Consider the following 24,143-nt stretch of genomic DNA (forward strand, 5'->3'; position numbering starts at 1 on the left):
TCCAAGAGATCATCCAGGAATGATCCAGGTAGTCCTGCTGTCAAGTTGTATCTGTTAAAATGCTCGAAGAAGGTTTTCCCCTTTTCTAATTCTTTTATTTTATCTGTGGAACAACAGGTGTTTTTAGGTCATAGTGGGGGCCTTGATACTGATGGAAATGAGCTACCTCGTCTTATCTATGTTTCTCGTGAGAAGCGACCTGGCTTCCAACACCACAAGAAAGCTGGAGCAATGAATGCTTTGGTAGTGCCCATTCTCAGCATTTTTTCAGTTTCACAAAGTTCCCCTTAAGTTGTCATATATGTCCTGTGATCTTTCTGGAACACTCAGTAGAGCAGTGAATATCATAAATGCATCATATGGAAGTGCTATAGAGCATGATCTTGATGACCACATGCATAACTTTGCAATGGTCCTACCATAGTCTATGCTAGATATTCCTTACTTAGGAGTGACAAATGTCTCACATAGATGTGGTCACGTTTTCATCAGTAATACCTGCATAGATCTTCAACAAATGCAAGTTTGTAGGGCTAGAATCATTTTCATTTTCTAAACTTTGTTATCTTCTGATTGCAGATTCGAGTTTCAGCTGTGCTTATCAATGGGGCATTTTTGTTGAATGTCTATTGTGATCACTACTTCAATAACAGTAAAGCTCTTAAAGAAGCAATGTGATGGATCCTGTCCTTGGAAAGAAGACATGCTATGTGCAGTTCCCTCAACGTTTGGCATTGACTTGCACGATCGATATGCCAATAGGAATATTGTGTTCTTTGATGCATGGTCAAATTTAGTCGTTTTGAGGATAACATTTCTTTTCAATTATTAATTTGTTAATGGGGAATGGTAGTTCATTCTGTACTTTTATTTTGCAGATTAACTTGAAAGGGTTAGGTGGTATCCAAGGCCCAGTCTATGTCGGAACTGGTTGCTGTTTCAACAGGCTGGCTCTGTATGAGTATGATCCAGTTTTGACCGAAGCTGATTTGGAGCCAAATATCATTATTAAGAGTTGTTGTGGTTCAAGAAAGAAGGGAAAGAACGGGAATAAAAAGTACATTGACAAGAAAAGGGCAGCCAAGAGAACTGAATCCACCATCCCTATTTTCAATATGGAAGACATTGAGGAGGGTGTTGAAGGTATGCTTGCACAAAAATCTTTATTTTTCTATTATTGCATGTAATTGATCTTTTTTTTTTCTCTGCAAAGCACTACATCCAATCAATTTGGTTTATTCATGAAATTACATGGAAAATTCATTATTTACGTCTTTTCCAGAATCAACATTGTTCAAGTTCACTGAGAAACTGATTAGTATAAAAATAATAGGACCCTCGATATTCCATTTTGAGTAAGTTGAGGATCAAGATAAAATCAATGACTGGCGGTGTTAATTCATTTTGTTCTGCAAGATATGACGAGGAAAGGTCACTTCTCATGTCGCAGAAGAGTTTAGAGAAGCGGTTTGGTCAGTCCCCAGTATTTATTGCAGCTACCTTCAGGGAACTAGGAGGCATTCCGCCATCAACCAATCCTGCAAGTCTTTTAAAAGAAGCAATCCATGTTATAAGTTGTGGCTATGAGGACAAGACTGAATGGGGCAAAGAGGTCTGCTTCATTTTCATACCCTTTAGTAGTATCTAAGCCAATGTCCCTTTTTATATGCATCAACTCCCGATGTTCTTTTTCCTGTCACCAAATCGGATGGATTTATGGTTCTGTTACTGAAGATATTTTGACTGGGTTTAAGATGCATGCTCGTGGGTGGATATCAATCTATTGCATGCCTCCACGTCCGGCGTTTAAGGGGTCTGCTCCTATCAATCTTTCTGACCGTTTGAACCAGGTTCTTCGATGGGCCTTGGGTTCTATTGAGATTTTGCTGAGCAGGCATTTCCCCATATGGTATGGTTACAATGGAAGATTGAAGCCTCTGGAGAGATTAGCATACATTAACACCATTGCTTACCCCCTTACCCCTATTGCTTTGCTTGCTTACTGTATACTTCCAGCCTTTTGTCTCCTGACAGGAAAGTTTATCATTCCCGAGGTAAATGATTACGTCTTTACTTTTATACCCGTAATCGTGCAATCCTCTAAAACCGTTCCCCGTATTTTTAAATAGAGAAAATCGCCTCAGAGATCAAAAATGCCTTATAATATACGATTTTAACCAATTTTTTTGGATTTGCCAAAATGACCAACAAAAATCGCAACGCGAAATAAAAATCGCAACGCGATCCCCAGAATCGTAAATCAGTTTCCAAAATCGCAACGCGATTCTTGAAAATCGCAATGCGATAGTACAAATTCGCATTGCGATTTTCCAGAATCGCAACGCGAATATGAAAATCGCAACGCGAACACATAAATCGCAACGCGTATCCGTAAATCGCAACGTGTATCCGTAAATCGCAACGCGTATCCGTAAATCGCAATGCGTATCCGTATATCGCAACGCGTATCCGTAAATCGCAACGACAATACGTAAAATCGCAACGCGTATCCGTAAATCGCAACGCGATTTTTAAAGCGCCATTATAATCGCTACGCGTATTTTATTTTCAAATTACAAAAACGAATATTAAGACAAAATCCCGTAATCGCAACTCATAACCTAAAACCTAAAATCACAACTCAGTCACATCTCCATCTCTCACTCTCTACGGCAAAATCCGTCCCCATCTCCGAAGATTTCCGTCCCCATCTCCGGCGAAATCCCTCACAACCATTCACGGTCAGAAATCCCTCACAATATTCAGAAATGGAAAATCAACCTCCGAGGGTTAGTTTTTTTAATTATTTTTATTTTGAAATTTTTGCATTATTGTAGGTTTTTCATATTGAAACTGATGATAAGTTTACTGGTCATTTCAATAATAGATTAACCATTTCACTTAGATTTCATTTCGCGTTACGATTCTCTCGTTGCGATTTTCATTTCGCGTTGCTATTCTCTCGTTGCGATTTTCAAGTTAGTATTTGTCTTTGTCTTTGTCTTTGTTCTGTCTTTTGGTTGAAGTAATGCAATCCATTCAAGTTTCAATTTGCAGAAGAGTCGCAACGAGATAAATGAAAATCGCAACGTGAAAATGACTATCTGCAACGAGAAAAATGAAAATCGCAACGAGAGAATCGCAACGCGAAATGAAATCGCAACGAGAGAATCGCAACGCGAAACCAAAATCGCATTGCGATTTTCATTTCGCGTTGCGATTCTCTCGTTGCGATTTTCATTTCGCGTTGCGATTTTCATTTCTCTCGTTGCGACAGTCATTCTCTCGTTGCGATTTTCATTTCAACCAAAAGACAAAACAGTGTTGCAAATTTTAGTTTCAAGAATAAACTACTACTTTTTATGTTTATTGTTTTTGGTATATCTTCACAGTGTAGTTTTTGGTATATCTAACTTGGTATGTTTATTGTTTTTGTAGAAATTTTTTTCGGCTTCATTGACATTAAGGAATAAAGTTAGCCTAGCCACTACAATTGCTTCGAAGCTTTCACCTGCACAAAGACAATTGTTTGAGGAAACCTGCTTCGGGCCATGGCTGAGAGTACAACATCCGGGTGGAGATGCTAATTTGACCCATTTGTGGCTTCAGACCATGACATCAAATCTACCCGACAGTATACAACGTGGTGAGGAAGAGATATGGTTTCATTTTCCACCAGCATATACTTGTTTTGGGCGGAAGGAGTTCTGCTTAATCATTGGTCTACGATTCGGACACGATGATGTAGGCCGGTACACTCGTCATATCGCCCGCCCATCATGGTTATCCCGGGTTTTTCCGGATGAGTCAATGGAGAAGCCGAACCTATACGTCGACGACCTGAAGAAATTGTTTAATAAGAAAGCTGGTTTCACTCGGATGGATGACGTCGATGTTGTCCGAGTATGCCTTCTACTACTTGTCTATGCCGGCTTTTTAGGCAGAGAGGCCAGACAACCTATTCCTCGGGAGCTAATAATATTGGTAGAGGACCTGAATGCATGGAATCTGTTTCCGTGGGGTTCGTATATATGGAAAGCTACCTGGACTAAGTTGTCTACTGCCTTTGATGACCGTAAAAGTTTGCGTGGCGATGGGTCGAAATACACTTTGTCAGGCTTTGTTTGGGCCTTTAAGGTAAGAATTTCTATATAATGTTTCTAAAATTATAATTAATTATTTAACAATTACTAATTTTGTTATTATATTGTTTGTAGATTTGGATATTCGAGGCTTTCTCCAGCATGCGTACATATGCAATAAAAACGTCAAATGATATTCCCAGGGCTATTTCCTGGAAGAGGAAAAATCTGTTGGATTGGGAAGACTTAATACCATATGCGACAATAAATAATGTAAGTTAACACAAATACTTTCATATAATATATAAACAAGTTATTAATAGTAGACGTTTAACTTTGTTTGAGTTTTTATATTGTTAGGAGGCCAACATTCCATTACAAAGACTGACACCCACGGAGGAAGAGCTTGCCACTGATTGGTGGCAAGCTAGTCAGAGTTTTTTGATGGCACGGATGATGAGCAGCATCCACTTCCTCCAATTCGAGAGCCATCACCTCACCCAGAGCCATCACCCGATCGACCCGACTATACACCTCTAGAACGAGAGCCATCACCTTTCCCGTCACATCATCGAGCCTCTTCTCCACCATCACCTCATGATAGGCGACCGGTAAAGAGGCCACGACATTTATCTCCTTGTTCTCCACCTCCACGGGATGAGTTACGTGATGAGGTCAATGCCTTGCGTGAGGAGATCGGTACTCTACGCGATAACGGTGGTGCATGGCGTGTGGAGGTGTCAACTTTACGTGGTGAGGTTGCCGCTCTACGTGAGATGATAGTATCGTTGCAGAATGAGGTTCATACTCTACGCAACGAGGTAAGTTTAAGATTTTCCATATTTAACTTAATGATAAATTTACTCGTAATTTCACTTAGATTAGCCATTTCACTTAGATTGCTTAGTAAATTTATTCGGTTGCTGCCAATTCTGCTAAACTGTGTATTCTTTAACACTGTGAAATAGTATTTGTCTTTGTTTCGTCTTTTGGTTGAAAGTAAATTTGTTCGGTTGCTGCCAATTCTGCTAAACTGTGTATTCTTTAACACTGTGAAATAGTATTTGTCTTTGTTTTGTCTTTTGGTTGAAAGTAAATTTGTTCGGTTGCTGCCAATTCTGCTAAAGTGTGTATTCTTTAACACTGTGAAATAGTATTTGTCTTTGTTTTGTCTTTTGGTTGAAAGTAAATTTGTTCGGTTGCTGCCAATTCTGCTAAACTAATACCATGAAGTCAGTATTTATCTTTGTTTTGTCTATTGGTTGAAGTAATGCAATCCATTCAAGTTTCAATTTGCAGAAGAAGAAATAGTTTACTTTCGCAACACGAAACTTAAAATCGCAACGCGAAATGAAAATCGCAACGACAGAATCGCAACGCGAAACCAAAATCGCAACGACAAAATCGCAATGCGAAACCAAAATCGCATTGCGATTTTCATTTCGCGTTGCGATTCTCTCGTTGTGATTTTCATTTCGCATTGCGATTCTGTCGTTGCGATTTTCATTTCGCGTTGCGATTTTGGTTTCGCGTTGCGATTTTGGTTTCTCGTTGCGATTCTCATTTCGCGTTGCGATTTTAAGTTTCGTGTTGCGAAAGTAAACTATTTCTTCTTCTGCAAATTGAAACTTGAATGGATTGCATTACTTCAACCAATAGACAAAACAAAGACAAATACTAACTTCAGGGTATTAGTTTGAAACATATTTTCTTTGTTATCTGATGCATTTTGTGAACTATGATAGAATAATGACTTGGGTGAATACAATGAAAGTTTGAAACATATTGTCTTTGTTTTCACTGTTTAAATCATGTCTGTTATTTACTGATTTTTGTATTTAATTATTTAGCGGCCCGATAGAGTGGATGCTTTACGTCGGGTTATGCTTGCACGACGGAGTTCACGCATCAGACAGCGTGCACGTGCTATTAAGTCTCCGTACACCCCAATAGTTCGAAGACACCGCAAGAAGAAGCCCGACTCGCCTGTCATCCCTCAAGAGTCCACTCCTATCGTTGAAGAGGCCCCCCCTATAATTCCTCGAGAGTCCCCTCCCACCGTTCAAGAGGCCACTGTCATCATTGAAGAGGTCCCTCCCACCATTCAAGAGCCCGATTCACATGGCGTCATATGTAGGCTTCTTGAGAAACCCTCTGACGTGCCGGACATGATGGATTCAAGTTGGCTCTCGTATGAGTTACCGGCCAGTACCATACCGGTATCTGAAGAGGATAGGAAACAACTACCGGACACAATTCTGGATAACACCCTTTGGGCTAAGACCGCAGTTGATTTTTATCTACATGAGCGGAGCCAGGGGTGTTTCACTGACATATGCAAGCTCACCGATGATATCTATTTGTTGCTTGATCGGTCTTGGTGGGGCGTATTATTAGGGGTCGAAGACAATGGCTATTTCGATGGGGGGTAAGTCTTATATTTTCTTATATTTCAATTTGATTAATTTTTTTTTAAAATTTATGTAAGTCACTAATATATGTCTTTTTTGTAAAACAGCATATCGATGCGTGGGTGACGTCTTCTAATAATAAGAAAACTTAATAAAAATAAAAATATACGATATACAATTATGCCGACGTCTTTTAACGCCGTTCACTTGAAGAATGCACGAGATGAATCATTTGATTTGGGCAATGGACAAGCTAAACTTTATCCTGCATGGTGGGAGGTCGATAAGGTTAGTATTTATTTTAGATTGAGTTTAAAGGTTTTATGAAATAAGTGCGCAAATGAATGAATTATTACTTATGATTGCAGGTGTTTATCCCTGTTTTGGAACGTAAACATTGGATTCTCGTCGAGCTTCAGCTCCCATCCCTTAAGACAATAGTGTATGACAGCATGATAAATTACATATCATTGGCTGATTTAAGAGATATTATTAAGGGATGGAGCTCTCATTTGGCTAAATTCTTGGATGCGATCAATTATTGGACTCGTTCTGGAAACAAGAAGCCAAAGAAGCTCAATATTACAGTTATTAGAGACGAGACCGCGCCACAACAAACGGAAGGAGCCAGAGAGATTGTGGTCCTCTCGTATGCTTGGCGTTGGAGCGTTTGACGACGGGAAGCACCAAGTATCTACCTCCCACCGATAGAGATAGAACTGCAGTAGGCTTGTGGTTTCGGCATTATATGGCTAAATCGATATATACGAGACGCTGCCTACCTGCATCCGCGTTATAAAATATCCATAAACAATGGTAAGTTTATAGACTTTTGGTTTGAAAATGTTTGGTTAAGTACCTAGAATTCAATAATTTGCTGTTTGTAGGTTTTAGATGTGTAGAAAGTGTTGTTTGAGCAAATGTTTGGTTTCTGCAGGTTAATCTCAGAAGTGAACTGTGTGAAAATGATGTATGGCTGCAAAAGTTGATTCATAGTTTAATTGATTGTTTTTTGATTGTTTAATTGATTTGTAAAAGTTGATTCAATAGTAGATGATTGGAAATAAGATTATTGCTTATTTTTGATTGTTTAATTGATTTGTAAAAGATGATTTGTAAAAGTTGATTTGTGTAATTGATGCGAACATAATTCTTATTTGTGCTTGTTTAATTGATTGAAATGTAATGGTTGATTTTGTTGATTTCAATCTGCATTATGTTGAAGGCAAAAATGACTATCGCAATGCGAAATGAAAATCGCAATGCGAAATGAAAATCGCAACGAGAGAATCACAATGCGAAATGAAAATCGCAATGCGGAAATGAAAATCGCAACGAGAGAATCGCAATGCGATTTCATTTCGCATTGCGATTTTCATTTCCGCATTGCGATTCTCTCGTTGCGATTTTCATTTCGCATTGCGATTTTCATTTCGCATTGCGATTCTCTCGTTGCGATTTTCATTTCGCATTGCGATTTTCATTTCCGCATTGCGATTCTCTCGTTGCGATTTTCATTTCGCATTGCGATTTTCATTTCCGCATTGCGATTTTCATGTTGGGATTTTCATTTCGCATTGCGATTCTCTCGTTGCGATTGTAATTTCCGTGTTGCGATAGTCAAATGCATGCCTAATAAGTGATAACAACTGAATAACAAGAGTTGGTTAAGTCAAAATGGTTGGCCTGAGTCATTAATTCAACTGAAAATGTTAAAAGTTCACACATAAAATCCACATAATACAACGTTTGCATTTAAAAATCACCTAAGTTAACAGTCCCAAAAGGTGAAGCCAATTGTGATTGGGATTTTAAAGATGATTGCCTTTTGCTTGACACCATATGAGCTTTGGATTTTGATGAGGATCCATATTTTGGTAGAGGAAAAGATGATTTTGATGGCACTGGTGATCCACATGTCAACCTTGTATGACCACTTTCCTTGCACCGACTACATGTCGATCTCTTCTTCTCTTCACCCTTAGACGGTATACGATCGTGACTTTTTGGTCGGCTAGGTAGCCTTCTGTCCATGGCTGGTGGCAAAACTGTTTGTAAGTCATCTGGTATGTCCCACTCAGAAGGATGTGGAATAGGGTAGACAATCTCGCATAAGTCTGTCGATAAACTTCTGTAGTGTAGCAATCCATAGCGTATGCGCTTGAATCATCTTGGTTTAAATGAAGAGCAACTTTTATAACATGGCCACACAGATAACCAGATGTTTGCCATTTCATACAACTACACGTCTTTGCATTTAGATCGACTAGCCCATTTAAGTTATTATCCAGTACTTGAAACAAAGTGTTTGAACATGGTTCAACTCTCCATGACGTTGACTTCACAACACGTTTCGTTATCTTTTTTTCAGTCCATGGTGTAACACGATGTTCCAATGTTCCTGTAAATTTAAATAAACAATACTTAGTAAAATATAAATATGATAAGTTACGAATTCAAAGAAATAATACCTGCATGGTTTCTTTTCTTGTAGTACCACTGTTGAATAGAGGCTCGAAAAAACTCCATTAACATAGTAATGGGTAATTTCCGGGAATGACGACTTAGAGCATTGATTGATTCTGCACTATTAGACGTCATGAAACCATATCTTGCTCCAAGTTGATGTACTCTTGACCATCTTTCAAACCGACATCTTCTAGTGTTTGAGCACACTGAGGTAAAACACGTCTTAAACAATTTATATGCTTATTGAAATCCACTTCCCGATAAGCTTTATAGCCTTCCAGTATGTCCATTTGTGCTTTTTATACCATCAGACCTTGATTTTAGATTTCTATACAAATGAACACCACAAAGTCCATGAAAAGCATCTGGGAAACACCTTCTAACAGCGTTGTCAATTGAGTTTGCCCTATCGGATATGATTGTCAGATTGCTAATAGGACCTATGCAATCCCTAAGATGCCCCATAAACCATGTCCATGAATCAGAGGTTTCAGATTTGCCAACCCCGTAAGCTATTGGCAATATCCCATTGTTAGCATCCATGGCTACTGCTAATAAGTTTACTCCAAGGTATCGACCTTTCAAATGTGCTCCGTCAACTATAATAACTGGGCGCATGCAAGTAATAAACGAACGAATCTACAAAATAATATACACAAGAAATATAATCATTTAAATGTGAAATGCATGTAACTAACAAAAATGAGTCAACAAAATTATATTGATTTACTAACCGTAGCACCAATGGCGATAAACAGCAACTCAAAGTGTCCATCTCTATCTGTTTTGATATGAGTTACCGACCCAGGATTTTTCAGCTTTAAATTGTGACAATAAGCCGGCAGTTGGGCAAACGATGCTTCTGGCGACCCCCTCAACAATTCCAAGGCATAACATTTGGCTCTCCAAGCTTGAGAATATGATATACTAATCTTGAACCGAGCATTCATGTCAGTCATAATTTCATGTCCCCGATATACCCTGCCATTCAAAAACATTAACTCAGCCAGAAAACCACCCAACACCTTTTTGTTTGCCTGTCTTTGGTGAGGAAAAACTTGGGTTCTTGAACATGTATGTTTATCAATAAAAGTCCTAACTTGAAACATTTCGCAATCTTTTATTCTCTTTGCAATCATACGCCACGTACAGTTTTTGTCAATCATACACCTTGTTTCGAAACGATCTTTGCTTGATTTGTTAACTTTTAGTTGATAGCCATCTTCCACACATTTCGTATACAAAGCTATCTTCAAGTCTTCCTTTGTATCAAAATAATCATCTTTCTTGATACGAATAACTTTTGTGTAACAATCAACTGCTTTCTTTACCAACTCTTCTTCCGGTATCTGAAGTAATTCTGGCATATTCCAGTTATACGCCAGTGGCATTTTCTTTTCTTCGGGGACTTTTTCTTCTTCTTTTTCTTCTTCAGGATTATATGAATTACAGAATGGATGTTCAACATGTTCATTCACAGTCGTCACTTCCTCCTCATTATCATCAACAATACATTCTTCGGCAACGGCTGTTTCATCATCAAAATTCGGGTATTGACCAATATCAAAATCATTACACGCAGGGTCTGTTTCTTCTTCTGAAACATCATCAAAATCCGTGTATTGACCAATATCAAAGTCCGGATATTGACCAAGACCAAATTTCGAATACTGACTAGTACTCACAATTTTTTATGTTGGCTCATCATCGTCTAACTGGTCAATACGAAAACCGGAATTTGGTGCTGAAAGTTGATTGGGATTTGGATTAGAGAAAGGTTGTGGGTTTTGAGAAAAACTTAGTTGATTACTACCCGCTATTGACCCAACAATACTACTTCTAGGTTCAACAACATACAATGTAACATCATCTTATGAAACACTAATGTAAGCAATGAATCGTTCAACATCTTCATTGTCGGTTAACAAATAAACTTTACCATTTCTCTGATAAGATAGCCTAAATCCACTTAGGGGCTCTAAATTCAATTTATTTGAAACACGTAGCATTAGAGTTTCATAAGTTAACTTTTGTAAAGACAATTTTAGTTGAAGATTCATGGGTAAAGGCATATATTGTAAAACACCATGAACATTATCCCATGACCCTCCAAAACACAAATCTATCCAAACATGATCAACATTAGATGATTTCATGGTTGTAAATTAATTTACTAAACAGACGAGCTGCGAAACTAAAACCTGTTGCCGGATTGGGAAGGATGTCGTTGGATATAGGAACGGATGTCGCCGGAGAGAGTGATAGATGGAGATGGAATGAGTTGCGATTTAGGGATTTAGTTTATGATTTGCTGCTGTTGCGTAGTTATATACCCAAAATTTCAGTGTTGTGAATTACAGATTCTCGTTGCGATTTACGGATTATCGTTGCGATTTACAGATTCTCGTTGCGATTTACGGATTATCGTTGCGATTTACGGATACGCGTTGCGATTTACGGATACGCATTGCGATTTACGGATACGCGTTGCTATTTACGGATACACGTTGCGGTTTACGGATACGCGTTGCGATTTATGTGTTCGCGTTGCGATTTTCATATTCGCGTTGCGATTCTTGAAAATCGCAATGCGAATTTGTACTATCGCATTGCGATTTTCAAGAATCGCGTTGCGATTTTGGAAACTGATTTGCGATTCTGGGGATCGCGTTGCGATTTTTATTTCGCGTTACGATTTTGTTGGTCATTTTGGCAAATCCAAAAAAAGTTGGTTAAAATCGTATATTATAAGGCATTTTTGGTCACTGAGGCGATTTTCTCTTTTAAATATGCCTCAGGCTTTGATGCTTTTCCTCCAAATTTTAAGCAGATAAGCAACTTCGCTAGTATGTGGTTTATTCTCCTTTTCGTCTCCATTTTCGCTACCGGAATTCTTGAGCTTAGGTGGAGTGGTGTCAGTATTGAAGATTGGTGGAGAAATGAACAATTCTGGGTCATCAGCTCATCTTTTTGCTGTCTTCCAGGGTCTTCTGAAAGTGCTTGCTGGAATTGATACCAACTTTACTGTCACTTCAAAGGCATCTGATGAAGACAGCGAATTTGCAGAACTTTACGTTTTCAAATGGACATCCCTTCTCATCCCTCCAACCACAGTACTCATTGTGAACCTGGTGGGTATTGTGGCTGGTGTATCATATGCGATAAACAGCGGTTACCAATCATGGGGTCCTCTTTTTGACAAGCTTTTCTTTGCCATTTGGGTTATCGCCCATCTCTATTCTTTCTTGAAAGGTCTGGTGGGTGGGTCGTCAAAATCGTACACCAACAATCGTCATCGTGTGGTCCATTCTTCTTGCTTCCATCTTCTCCCTGCTGTGGGTGCGCACCGACCCCTTTACCTCCGATGCTACAGAAGCTGCTGCTAACGGTCAATGTGGCATCAACTGTTAGTTACATTTTCGGATCTTTCTGCGGTAAATGCTTCCTCTCCTTGAAGTTGGCTACCATGTATATAACAAAGGAAGATTAAGATGTTAGAGCCATATGCATGATATTAGTTATGACTGTATGTATGTATATGCATGTATGTATATGCATGTATGCATTCATGAAACTATATGCTGGATGACAGATGGAGACCTAAGACCAAGGACCCTGTATCTTAATTATGTTCACTACAAGGTGGTGCTGATGGTCTGAATATGTTTTGATGTTATTGTTGTCATGTTGTGTTTAGTGCTAAAAGTGTCATTTCATTTTTGTTAAGGAGAATGTAGAGATAATATTATTTTCAATGAGAAAAAAATACTGGATTTATACACCATCTATAAACAAAGAGGTAATTTATAATTATAAAAGATATGATATTTTTGTAATAAAAGTCTAAATAATTGATAAATTATTTAAATAAAAAAATCAAATTACCAATATGACCTCATAAATATATTCTTTATATATCTATTTTTTTCCTAGAGAGATAAAAAGGATATAAATCAGTGAAGGCCCAAAAAGCTCCAAGCAAATGAAACGGTGACGTTTAATGTGCAAAAAATAATACTAGTAGAATAGTGCAAGGAGAGTATCGGCGACTAGTGAGAGATCGTTTAATTCAAGGGTTTTGGAACCTCGCAGCTAAAAGCGCCCCACAAATTCCTCTATTTCGCCTTTGTTGGTGAGAGCAGAGCAAAGAAGAAGAAGAAGAATGGAGGGGATAACGGAGGGAGTGAACAACTTGAACATCACTGATTCATCAGCCTCCAACAACAAGAAGAACCGTATCCAAGTCTCCAATACCAAAAAACCCCTCTTCTTCTACGTTAATCTCGCCAAGGTTCCCTCCTCCTTTCCTTATAATTTCTGGGGTTTTCTCAAATAATTCTCTTCTTCATCTGTTTTCTTAGTTAAGCATTTTATTTTTGGCTCACTTTTTGGCAGAGGTACATGCAGCAATACGATGAGGTGGAACTCTCTGCTCTTGGAATGGGTATTATCTCTTTTCTCCTTTCACTTTTACCATGCTGCTTTACTTTCTCATAACTTTCCTTTTTTATTTTTCATTTCTGTATTTTTCCCCTATGGGTATTAAAATGACAATTTGCTTTTGATGATCTTGTGAATGTGATATGTTTATTGGATGTTATGTATTAGCTTTTGAGGGATGGAATTTGTCATATTCAAATTAATAGCTTTATTTTTGTCTGTGTATTTAAATGACAATTTGCCTCTAATGTTGATATCGGGATTTTAATTAGTTGTTATCTATTACCTTTTGATGATGGGATTTTTCATTTATATTGGTAGCTTCTACTTTGTGTTGCTAATGCATCGCAGGGGTACGCATTCTGTTTTAATTCTTGTTTATCTTTACGATTGCACTGTTAACCAAAAGAACAAGGTGAACTGTGAACATTTTTACAGAGACATGAGTTCATCTTTTGTGGCAGGCGATTTATGAATGTGTTTTCAATACAAACCGTTCCTAAGTTTTCCCTGCTTAGAAAATTGTAGTGCTTGACTTCTTTATTGATTGTCATTACCGCTTGCTTTTAAATGCTGTTCGCAGCCATTGCTACTGTTGTTACCATTGCTGAGATATTGAAGAACAACGGGCTTGCTGTCGAGAAGAGTGAGATTCTTACCCTTAACAATATTCCTGTTTGCTTCCGTCTCGTGTCGAGAATTAAAACTTACTATTGTGATATCTATGAAAAATTTACCAGAAATCATGACTTCTACTGTTGACATGAGAGAGGAATATGGGGGACGGCCAGTTCAAAAAGCAAAAGTAAGTTGCAAATACAATATAGATTAATTTTACTTTAAGTTACTTCATCATATGGCTCACATTAGACGAACCTCAATGCTTTCACAAACTGGAGTTTTGTTTGAGCCTAAGTGACTTAAAAGCATGATATCCATCGATTTATTGTCACATTTCCTCATTTCAGACCAACTGAATGGTGTAATGTTAAGATTAGGTGTTGGAATGTGTTGTTCAAGGCACCATTGGGAATCAGAATTGTAAAATCACTTGTAATCCACAATGAAACTCATTATATCTAGCAGTTTCATCAAATTAAAAGTTTTGGCCTTGATGATCGGAATATCTATTAATATGAATGCATATCATGTTGTTGATATCTGGACTTGTATAATAAGGTGCTTTCATCATTTAACCTGCTTTGTTTAGTCATTCGCATAGACAGTCGGATCTACGTTATTATTGTCATACGGGATGGGCTGTAGGGAGGAATTGGAGGAGTTTTGAAAGATTCCAATTGCTCTATTTTAGCCTCTTTCTCTATGGGTGTGGGACCAGGCCCTCCTATGTTAGCTGAGTTAAAAGCTATTAAGCAGGGAATTGATGTATTTCTTTCATCGGAGTGGGCAACGAAGGGAAGACTTATCCTCGAGAGTGATTGTAGGAAAGCAGTGGATTGGATCTTGATACCTATTTCTGCCCCAACGTTCTGTAGCTCTTTGGTTGAGGAAATTGGGGCCTATTTATCTGCTAGGGGTTTTATTATTAATTGGATTCCAAGGAGCTGTAATTGGGAAGCAGACAAGTTAGCAAAAGAGGGGATTGGTTGAGGTGTTGTGTTCTGTTGTTGTAGTGTTATGTATTTTATCTAGGGAAGTTTATTATGTAAGTTGTATCTTATGTAATTATGGGTCATTAATAAAATGAGGTACTCTTTTCCTCCTTCCGCTAGTTGCCTCTTTCACAAGAGGCAACTAAGAGGGAGATTTTTAATGAGACCTCCTATTTCTATAAAAAAAAAAATTGTCATACGGGCTTGGAGTTATGTGTACAGTAACGGACACCGGTTTAGGTTCGGTCCATTTGTAATCATAGCTCTTATGTTGATTGCCTGACTACATGTTTATTATTTTGTAGATTGAAATAGTGCTGGGGAAATCAGAGAAGTTCGATGAGTTGATGGCAGCCACCGCCGAGGATGATTATATAATGACGGGCAGAGCTGAGATATTACTCCCTTAATTTAAGCTTGTGTTACTTGATCTTGGACCGCTTTAACTGTTATTTTCTTGTTCGGTCGTACGGAATTGGAGCCTACTGTCTGATATGATTTGGAATTTTTGTAAAATACATTCCCTTTGTTTCAGATTTGTTGCTAATTAATTCCTTGCATACATGATCGAATATTCTCTTCGTATACACAAAGAAATGCAAAGACGTTTATTTTATGAATAGATAATGCCAGAAAGAAGCAAAGACTTGGAACATAATTGCTAAGACCGGTTGATCAGAGTGGGCATAGAGTCAGTTGACATTCATATATATATACGTATATAAGAAAGAAGAGTTTGCAGTATGAGAATTTGTATGCGTTGCAAGGTGTAGAATCCTGTAAATAAGTCTCCCATTCCTTTAAATGCATGCATTGCAAACTAATATACTTTCAACATCATTCTTTACCTTTCACTCGCAGGTGCTGACATCTGATCTGAGCCCTCAACAAACAAAATTCAGCAGGATAAATATAATACCGAATCCATTATCCTTCACCTGGAAATTCTACGCTTCTTCATCTTTGTCTACCAGTATCCTTTTGCAAGCTTCGTAGCACATGAAAGAAATTCCAGCAGCAGGTACCAATTTCATGCAACTAGGACCCAACCCCTTATATAGACCATGAATTCCTTCTTGTTCGAGAATGCTCGACAGTGCATGCAACACATTCTTGTAGACCTGTCTTCCATTGAGAGCCCCGACCTGCATGTTCTGCGAGCCTCCTCAAGTGGGAAGGTTGCGCTACTTGAAATAGCCCCTGCTAGTGATCCTATGAAAAGGGTTTCAATGTTGCCAATTTTCTCCTTTGAAACTCTACGATACACTTTCCGTAAAGTGTCGTACGCAAAATAATTCGTAGCGGCATACAGAATTACTCCTATGAGACTCGGAGCGAGGCCTCTATAAAGTTCTGCAGGGACCTTGTTTTGCAGTATTTTAAAGAAAGCTTAAGTATACCATCGTACATGTTTTTCTGCAAGATTAACAAATCTCGTATACAAGTGAAAACGGATTTTTACTTTCGGAAATTAGTTTTTAGATTGTTTTACCTCAATGGTTAATCGAGTCTTGACTACTCAATAGGATAAGTCAACAATGTTGAGCTGACTCCAGCACAAGCTCCTGCAACTAATGAAGCTGGAATCGGATTTTTGGTTCTTCCCCGGGTTTCGGTGATAACTGCTTATTCACGGTATCGAAAGCAAATAGCTGTAGGACATGGTGAATCAGTATTTAAGGTAAGAATTTATACTTTGGCTTCAACAAATAACCGTATGAAACTAACTGCAGAATGTCAATTAGCAACCAACTTAAAGCAAATAAGATATGCAAATAGACATCAAAAACCATAATCATCTGATTAACCAACATAGCAATATCCAGCACCATAAACCACAACAACAGCAAATAGCATTCATGAACTTATCGATACAAATTAGGGGAATTAATACCTCGATCGCCTTGCTCGGGGCGACTCGAATCACGTTAACAAGATTACCCCTAAACAAGCCTTTCCACCCATCAGTCTGCATAATATTACCGAACACTTCAGCAGTAGAACTCCCCTACTCCCCACCATCAAATGCGTCCTTATAGTCTCCAATGGCGCGACGCGAGTCCTCGATACCGCCCCGGCAACAGCACCGCTCATTAACCTCCTCAAGGAAGGGATTAGAAACCTTGATTTTCAGTTTTAATCCAACTTTCTTCTTCGTTTTCTTCGAAGCTGCTTCACCTTCCGGTACTCCAACGACCCGGATTTCATCTTGTGATGGTAAATTTTTCAGAAACAAATCGATGAAAGGCGCTTTGATTCCACCATCGTTAGGCTGATTCGGGGAGTTGGGTCCAAATCCTATTCCCATTTGACCAACGCTTGCAAACAAGCTGCCATAATGAAAATCATTCTGTTGGAGACTCCATTGAGACCCCAAATCACATATAGAGAAAATCCCACCTTTCCTATCATCAAACACCTGAACTCCTCTCTCGCTCATGACTGAAAAATAAGTGAAACTTTTATAAAAGAAAGGCCTTCTTCTATGATTTAAAAAACAGAGCGTGTTTGTGAAGCAAAGGTTCGGTTTTGAACAAATGGGTGCCTAAAAAACTCCATTTTTGAGACAAGGGTGCAATAAAAAAAAACAAAATTTTTAACAATCTAAATAGAAGAGACGAATGGAAAAACTAGAATCGTTAAAATGGAAGAAAGAACAGAGGAGAATAGGTGAATGAATCTGATTCTCTTACTCTCTAACAAGAGAATGCAATGCAACGAGCACCAAAACCCAAAAGCTATACAATATCATATTAATATCATATAAATATACTTGTAGGATTTTGGGTTTGGTTTGGTGGATTTACTGTACCGGGAGAAGGTGTCAGATTGTTGCTCTACTTTCAATCCATCAAGCAGAGTGGATACAAAAAAAGGATTTTATACGACTCGCAATAAACGATTATCCAGGTTATAAAATACAGACAAATACAGAGCCTTTGGGTTCACGAGAAGACAAGCCGGATTATCTGCCTTATATACACACATTGCACAATACTATCAATCTGTAAGATTGTACAGGTCAAAGTGAACAAAAAAAAGTGTTGATATGGTAAAGAACAAGTGGAGATTTTGATTTGAATATTAGTAAGTCCAAAAAGATGGTGGGGGAAAAGGATAGAAAAATAAACATTGATATTTAATTCTATAGACAGCCATCAACTACCAAGTCTGAATATCTTTATGTTGTTGAAAAATAATACGTCTTCTTCTTTTACTCCTTGAAATGTTTCCTGTGCATGCTCACGTTAACAACTCCTGCTCTTCGGATGTCGGTTAACAACGTGTTAAAATTCATCCTAATATAACATTTTAGATTGTGATGTAAGTGTATAACTTTTTAAATTAGTTATAATAATATTTTAAGTTAAAATTCACCGTGAATTAACTTTAAGCTAGATCGTCACACGACATAATTACCCTCTATTTTGATATGTTTTTCTTTCACCAAATATAATGTTTATTTGTATTTTTTATTTTAATTGTCCAACGTAATTATAAAGTAACATCTATTCATAATTTTTCTTAATCTACACCAATGAACAACTGTTACAATTTAGATCTTACTAATCTTTTAATAATATATTTTCTTCTATTACTCTACCGAAATATCCCCGAGTTAAGTGAGAATCATGTTCATTTCTACTCAAGCTCAAATGATTAGAAACAGAATCGGACATTCAGGTAATCCATTTATCTGCACATACTACAGCAGCAGAAAGTTCTGTCAACAACACTGGCTCGTCTAAAAGTGTTGATGCATAGTCATGGATTTATTCAAAGCCATACAACTCAAAACTAAAGGCAGCGATGGAGTTTCACTTCCATTGTTGTAAAATGTAAAACAACTCAACCATTTATGGGACTCGGAGTTCAACAACAAACTGAATTACTCGGTCAAAAAGGGGAAAAAAACTAATCCAATACAAAAACTGATTCCTTAAAGGGTGACAATTATCTGCCCGATAATTTCAGCATGTATTAGCCACATTCATTGGCAAAATCCTTTTTTTCAATGACAAGCCACTATTATCTCCGCAGAAATATACAGCTAGATAATCTGTTCTTCACATCTCCACTTTATGAAATAATACAAGTTGCTTGCCTAAAAAATGGGGGGATGTCATCAGTATGGGACTAGTATTGAAGTGTTGATGAGCAGAACTGCAGAAGTCATCACGGACATTGACGGTAAAAGTAGCATAAAAAATTAGAGTAGACTCTGACAGGCCTTGACCTCAGACGCTTGAGCTTCCAACAGAGCTTGTCCTGAAGGATTTGAGCTAACAATCCGGATTGCTGCATCAAATACAAATTTTTGGTACATGTTGTCTTCCATCTTCTTAAGGACTTCCTTCACTACATTAAAGTCTAATCCCCCAGCCAAAATAAGTTTCCCGGTTATTTCTCCGAAATTATTCGGTGCTTTTGGTAAATCAATTCCAATATCATCCAACAGGGCACCATAGAGTAGGCATCCAGTCCCTATGTCTCTAGCTGTAAGAACTTTCTTGATAAACAAGTATTCTATAAGTTTTGAAACTGGCTCAACACAAGGTGGAATTTTCTCCAAGGCAATGGAGATAGCTTCTTTCACAACCTCAGGATGGTGTGACGGAGATCCTAGTTCCTCCACACACTGCAAAGCTTCATCCAGAAGCCTAACAATGAAATATTCCTCCAACAAGGCCCGTGTTTTTCTACTAAGATCAGCTGGATTTAGTTTTGAAGCTGGTGTAAGTGGTTTCTCCGAAACTGGAGACACAACAGCCACAGGAACAGATTTGGCAGGAAGAGAAGGTTGTGCCACAGGCTCTGCACCCAAAATCGGGTTGGATGACCGAGCTGGAGTTGAACTTCCCTGCAACAGGGCACTTGTCTTACCACTCATTAGGCCACCACTACCTTGAGGCAACATCCTTGGATTGACTGAAGTGACTTATTGATTAATGATGAATGAACACGCCCTCCTCCAGTTTGTGTACCTGATCCATCACCCCTGGGCATTGATCTTGTTCTAGGAACCTCCCAGCTATCATTGTCCATTCCTGGCATCATTCGAGTTCCCGGCATTCCAGGCATCAAACCCCCAGTACCAGAACGAGTGATAGGAAACCCCCCAGGACCAGGACTCATTGGACCACCAGAAACAGGTCTATTTCTAATACTAGCAGTAGCACCTGGACGCAGGCCAAGGTTTTTTTCAGCGTCAGAATGGATTTCAGTAATTGTTTTGGCTTTCACCTGCAAATTTAGTACAACAAGATGTCAATATCAAAACCCATTTAAATCAATATGTCAACATCTTTCTAATCTAACACAAGAAATTGATGGCATTTAGGAGTGTTACCTCTTCACGCCTGGGAACCCAATTGTTAGCACGCAGATCAAGAACATCACGAACCATAAATTTCAGTCTTGAAGCAAGCTGGGATTTGTGACCAATTCCTTCAGCCTACTGAAGTAGACATCATTTATGCGCCGTGATTTTGGGCTCATCAAGTTGCTTACCAATAGTATTGAAGAACTGACAAATGGCTTCAACATTCTCCTCCACAGGGCAAGCTTTAGTATCATGGCCCAAAAGTTCCTGATGGAAAAAAAATACGATTCGGCATAACTTACTAAAAATCTGATTTGCATGGGTGAGAAATAAGTATTGGCAATAACCTGCACAATGTGATGAACTATCTTCTCAGGTACCATTTTCTGTTTCAGAAGCTCACCAATTAAACGAATGTTACCTAGAGTACGAAGCTTAACCAACCTTTCTTTATCTCTCCGCTCCATCTCTTGGTCAGGGGCAGTCTGCGACACCTCTTCCCTAAGCTTGTCAGCTCCCTCAATGCCTCCTGGCAGTTATTCAAGAGGACGCGCTTAAATGTGATGTCTTTTCCACCAGGTTCATCGGATGGGAACGAAGGGAGCTTATCATTAAGATCAGAACATAAAAGAGCATACATATGGCAAAATGTGGGTTCCAAAACAGCCTTCTCAATATTAGATTGATAACATCCTGTAAAGAGGTCAAAGATATCCCATTAGTAATGTGTATAAAAGCATGTACATTTATACAAACAGACCTAGAAAATGTACAAAAGGCATGTAGCGATGCCAAAAAGAATAATGGAAATGCGGAAAGTACTACAACTAACCTTCAAGATCAGCTGATGTAATACCAGAATCAAGAAGTTGACCCTTCAAAATATCATACTTCTCAGGGTCAGCTTGTTTAGTATCCTGCACAGAGAAAATAACCATTCAGAATAACCATAGCCATACTCGTGCAATCTTGACAACAATGCACTTAGCAGTACCTAAAATGGAAGCCATCATGTATTCATAAGCTTCCAAAATTAAAAGCCTTAATACTGACCATACTAAATAAACCCTATATTCTCTGTGAATTTAAGAACTGACCATGATATTCCTATCTTGGGAAGTTCACAGAAGCGCCGTTGATTCAATAATTAGAAACAAAAGATAGTGTTCTGACATAGATTTACAATAAAGGTTATCGCATACATCATGCTTATGAATAAGATAAATAAAAGGCCTTTTTTATGGTAGGTTGATAGAAATAGAAGAGGATATATAATGCATGAACCTGTTTTTATGATTTCTCAGCAGAAAGTGGACATATATGAGAAAGAACATATTTTGAATATGATTACCCTTTTACAGTCTTAGAACACGGTCCTTATCGGAAAGATTCCCCCTTCTAGCAGACCATGGCACCTCAGCCTTGACCAAAGAAGGAGTTTGTCCCCCCTAGTTCAACACACAAAACCAAATGTTTGCCAAAGACAAATGACAGGCATATCTTGCATGCAGTACAGATAAACTTGCTACTTATAGGAATAAGTAAAAAGCTAATATGAAGTGTTCGTTGATTTTATCATTATGGGAAAAAACTGGAATTTGTGTGAGGAACAAACAACTGATGCGTTGTAACTGGTGCGGAATAATTCAAGGGAACAGAATCAAATGAGTTAATAAATGAAAAAATAATCCTAAATGTAAGGTTACTAATGGTGTTGAACCATCTCATGATTACAAATAAAACAAAATAAAGAAATTAAGAGAAATAATTACTGATGCAACTTCTTGACCAATTGGTCCCAAAATGATATAAATACTGGGGGGTTTAAGACGTTAAGTGGATCTGCTGATTCAAGGACTACTCCTAATATAATTCAACATAATTGTTTTGAATACCTGCATCACCGCTTAAGAACTTAAAATTCTGGCAAAAGCCAATAAAAAAAGTAAACAATAACACACCAGAAATCTTATATAGAAAAAAAAAGAGTTCATATTGTGTTACGTCAATTACCATTTGGTTGGAAAAGATTTGTGCCCTCGAGAACTGAGAGTTGAGTTGATCTTGACGATTAATTGACTAGCTTCTAGATGTCTGGAGTCATTTCCCATTCTCTATCACGAGGAGACTCCCAGGACTTCTCCCCTCCATAAGGAGGTGCTGAACGGTTACGCAGTCACGATTGTCAGGCTCAGAGTAACAGTTGTGACCCTGATTTTGTTTTGGTGGCTGGAAACAGTAAAGGATGAAGAAGAGCTTAACAAAAAATGATTGCTTGATAGAAATATTAAAAAAATTAAGGTATTTCATCTAGGTAATTAGCTGCTAGCAAAATAAATCAATTGAACAGTAAAAAGCAAAACCACTTAGAGCTCACATTGCTTTCTCCACGACTCCAGTTCTGCTCTTCACCAAAGAGTTCCACCTCATTTCGTTTGATGTTAATCTCATCGGCAACTTCTACTACCTAAAAAAAAGGCAAGCAGCACAACCAGATATTATATCATACGGTAGTCAAAGTGCGATTGAATTCATAATTGAAAAGATTATCAACAACATTGACAAACTTATTTGCTCAATCAACTTAATATAAGTGAAACAGATACTGAAAACGTTGAATACTCCTTAGATGCAACAAATACCATAATTGTTATTTTCTAGTTGATTTGAGGAAGTAAATGCTACAAATAGTTCTCTGATGCACAGATGAAGCACATTATTATGCACGATTCATAAAATTACCTCCCTAAGCTGAGAAGCTGGTCCCTAGTGAATCGCACTCGTTCATGACCCTCATATCGTGAGTCCATCCTACAACAGTAAAGCAATTGATAACTTCAGATTTTGGAAACCAATATGTTTTATTTGTTCTTCCAAACCAATATATCACAATATGTTCAATATAACCATTAAAAGACAGCTAAGAGGATTACACACAATTAGAAAAACTTCATTGACTCTTGATCATGGAACACCTCTATCTCTATCATATGATTCTAAATGTTTTAGGTCCTCTATGGCAATCAATAGGTCACAGACTTAGGCCCCTGTTTACAGCTACAGCGTGCCCAAACAAGAATTAGAACTAATACATTTGCACACTTTCAAAGGCCTAATAATATGCATCTAAATATTCTTTCGTTGTAAATGCAAAAGACAATAGGGGAAATACAAATTTGCTACCAAGATTTCAATGGAAAACAATAGTCTTTCAGACGAAAAAATCAATGTTTTTATCTCAAAGAATATCAATAATAACAATGATAAAATCAAATCTCCTAGCTAAGATCCAATATTGCAAGGAGCGTTGCCTCACAGATACGACATTAACAATTTAAAAGAAAACCCATTTAAATCCAATAGCAAAAATCTAAAAAGAACACATTAGAAGGCTAGATCCAGGAAAAACTGAGATATGGGTTTTGAAAATAAATGGATAAAAAGATAGAACCTTAATAGAAGCACCGTCATGGGACGAAAGAGAGGAATCGGAAGAAAGAGAACCAAAGCTAACAGAGAAGAGGAAGACGATAAAGAAGGGCCACCAAAAAGCCTGCCCCCTCGACCACCACCTGGTCTTAAGCTCAACACCGTCTGATCACCTTGCTGCATACCTCTTTGACGTGAAATTCAATCTCCGACGTCCGATCAAAAACAAGAAAACCCAAAAAGAAAATAAGAAAATAAAACTCTGAATCTGAATATGAATATAAAGATATTGAAAAAGACAAGTTTTGGAATTAGAGAAATGAAATGAAATAAATTATATTCCCTCTCTTCTGAGAGAGAGCAAGGGAAAAGAGAC

At 38.0% G+C, this 24,143-nt stretch overlaps 1 protein-coding gene and 3 pseudogenes across 1 annotated transcript; 2 read left to right on the forward strand and 2 right to left on the reverse strand.

Moving 5' to 3' along the window:
• The first annotated feature begins 824 nt into the window (after positions 1-824).
• LOC120201359 lies at positions 825-12,508 on the forward strand (annotated as a pseudogene).
• Positions 12,509-13,004: 496 nt separating this feature from the next.
• LOC120201361 (uncharacterized protein At2g34160-like) lies at positions 13,005-15,566 on the forward strand. Its single transcript, XM_039201987.1, has 5 exons — positions 13,005-13,253; positions 13,358-13,406; positions 13,986-14,048; positions 14,143-14,207; positions 15,321-15,566. The coding sequence occupies exons 1-5, from the start codon at positions 13,125-13,127 to the stop codon at positions 15,423-15,425; spliced, it is 411 nt and encodes a 136-aa protein (XP_039057918.1). The 5' UTR covers positions 13,005-13,124; the 3' UTR covers positions 15,426-15,566.
• A 364-nt stretch (positions 15,567-15,930) lies between these two features.
• LOC120201317 lies at positions 15,931-17,791 on the reverse strand (annotated as a pseudogene).
• Positions 17,792-18,806: 1,015 nt separating this feature from the next.
• LOC120201362 lies at positions 18,807-24,119 on the reverse strand (annotated as a pseudogene).
• Positions 24,120-24,143: the final 24 nt, after the last annotated feature.

This window comes from Hibiscus syriacus, unplaced genomic scaffold, assembly GCF_006381635.1.
Source record: "Hibiscus syriacus cultivar Baekdansim isolate YM2019G1 unplaced genomic scaffold, ASM638163v2 tig00007179_pilon, whole genome shotgun sequence".
NCBI lineage: Eukaryota > Viridiplantae > Streptophyta > Magnoliopsida > Malvales > Malvaceae > Hibiscus > Hibiscus syriacus.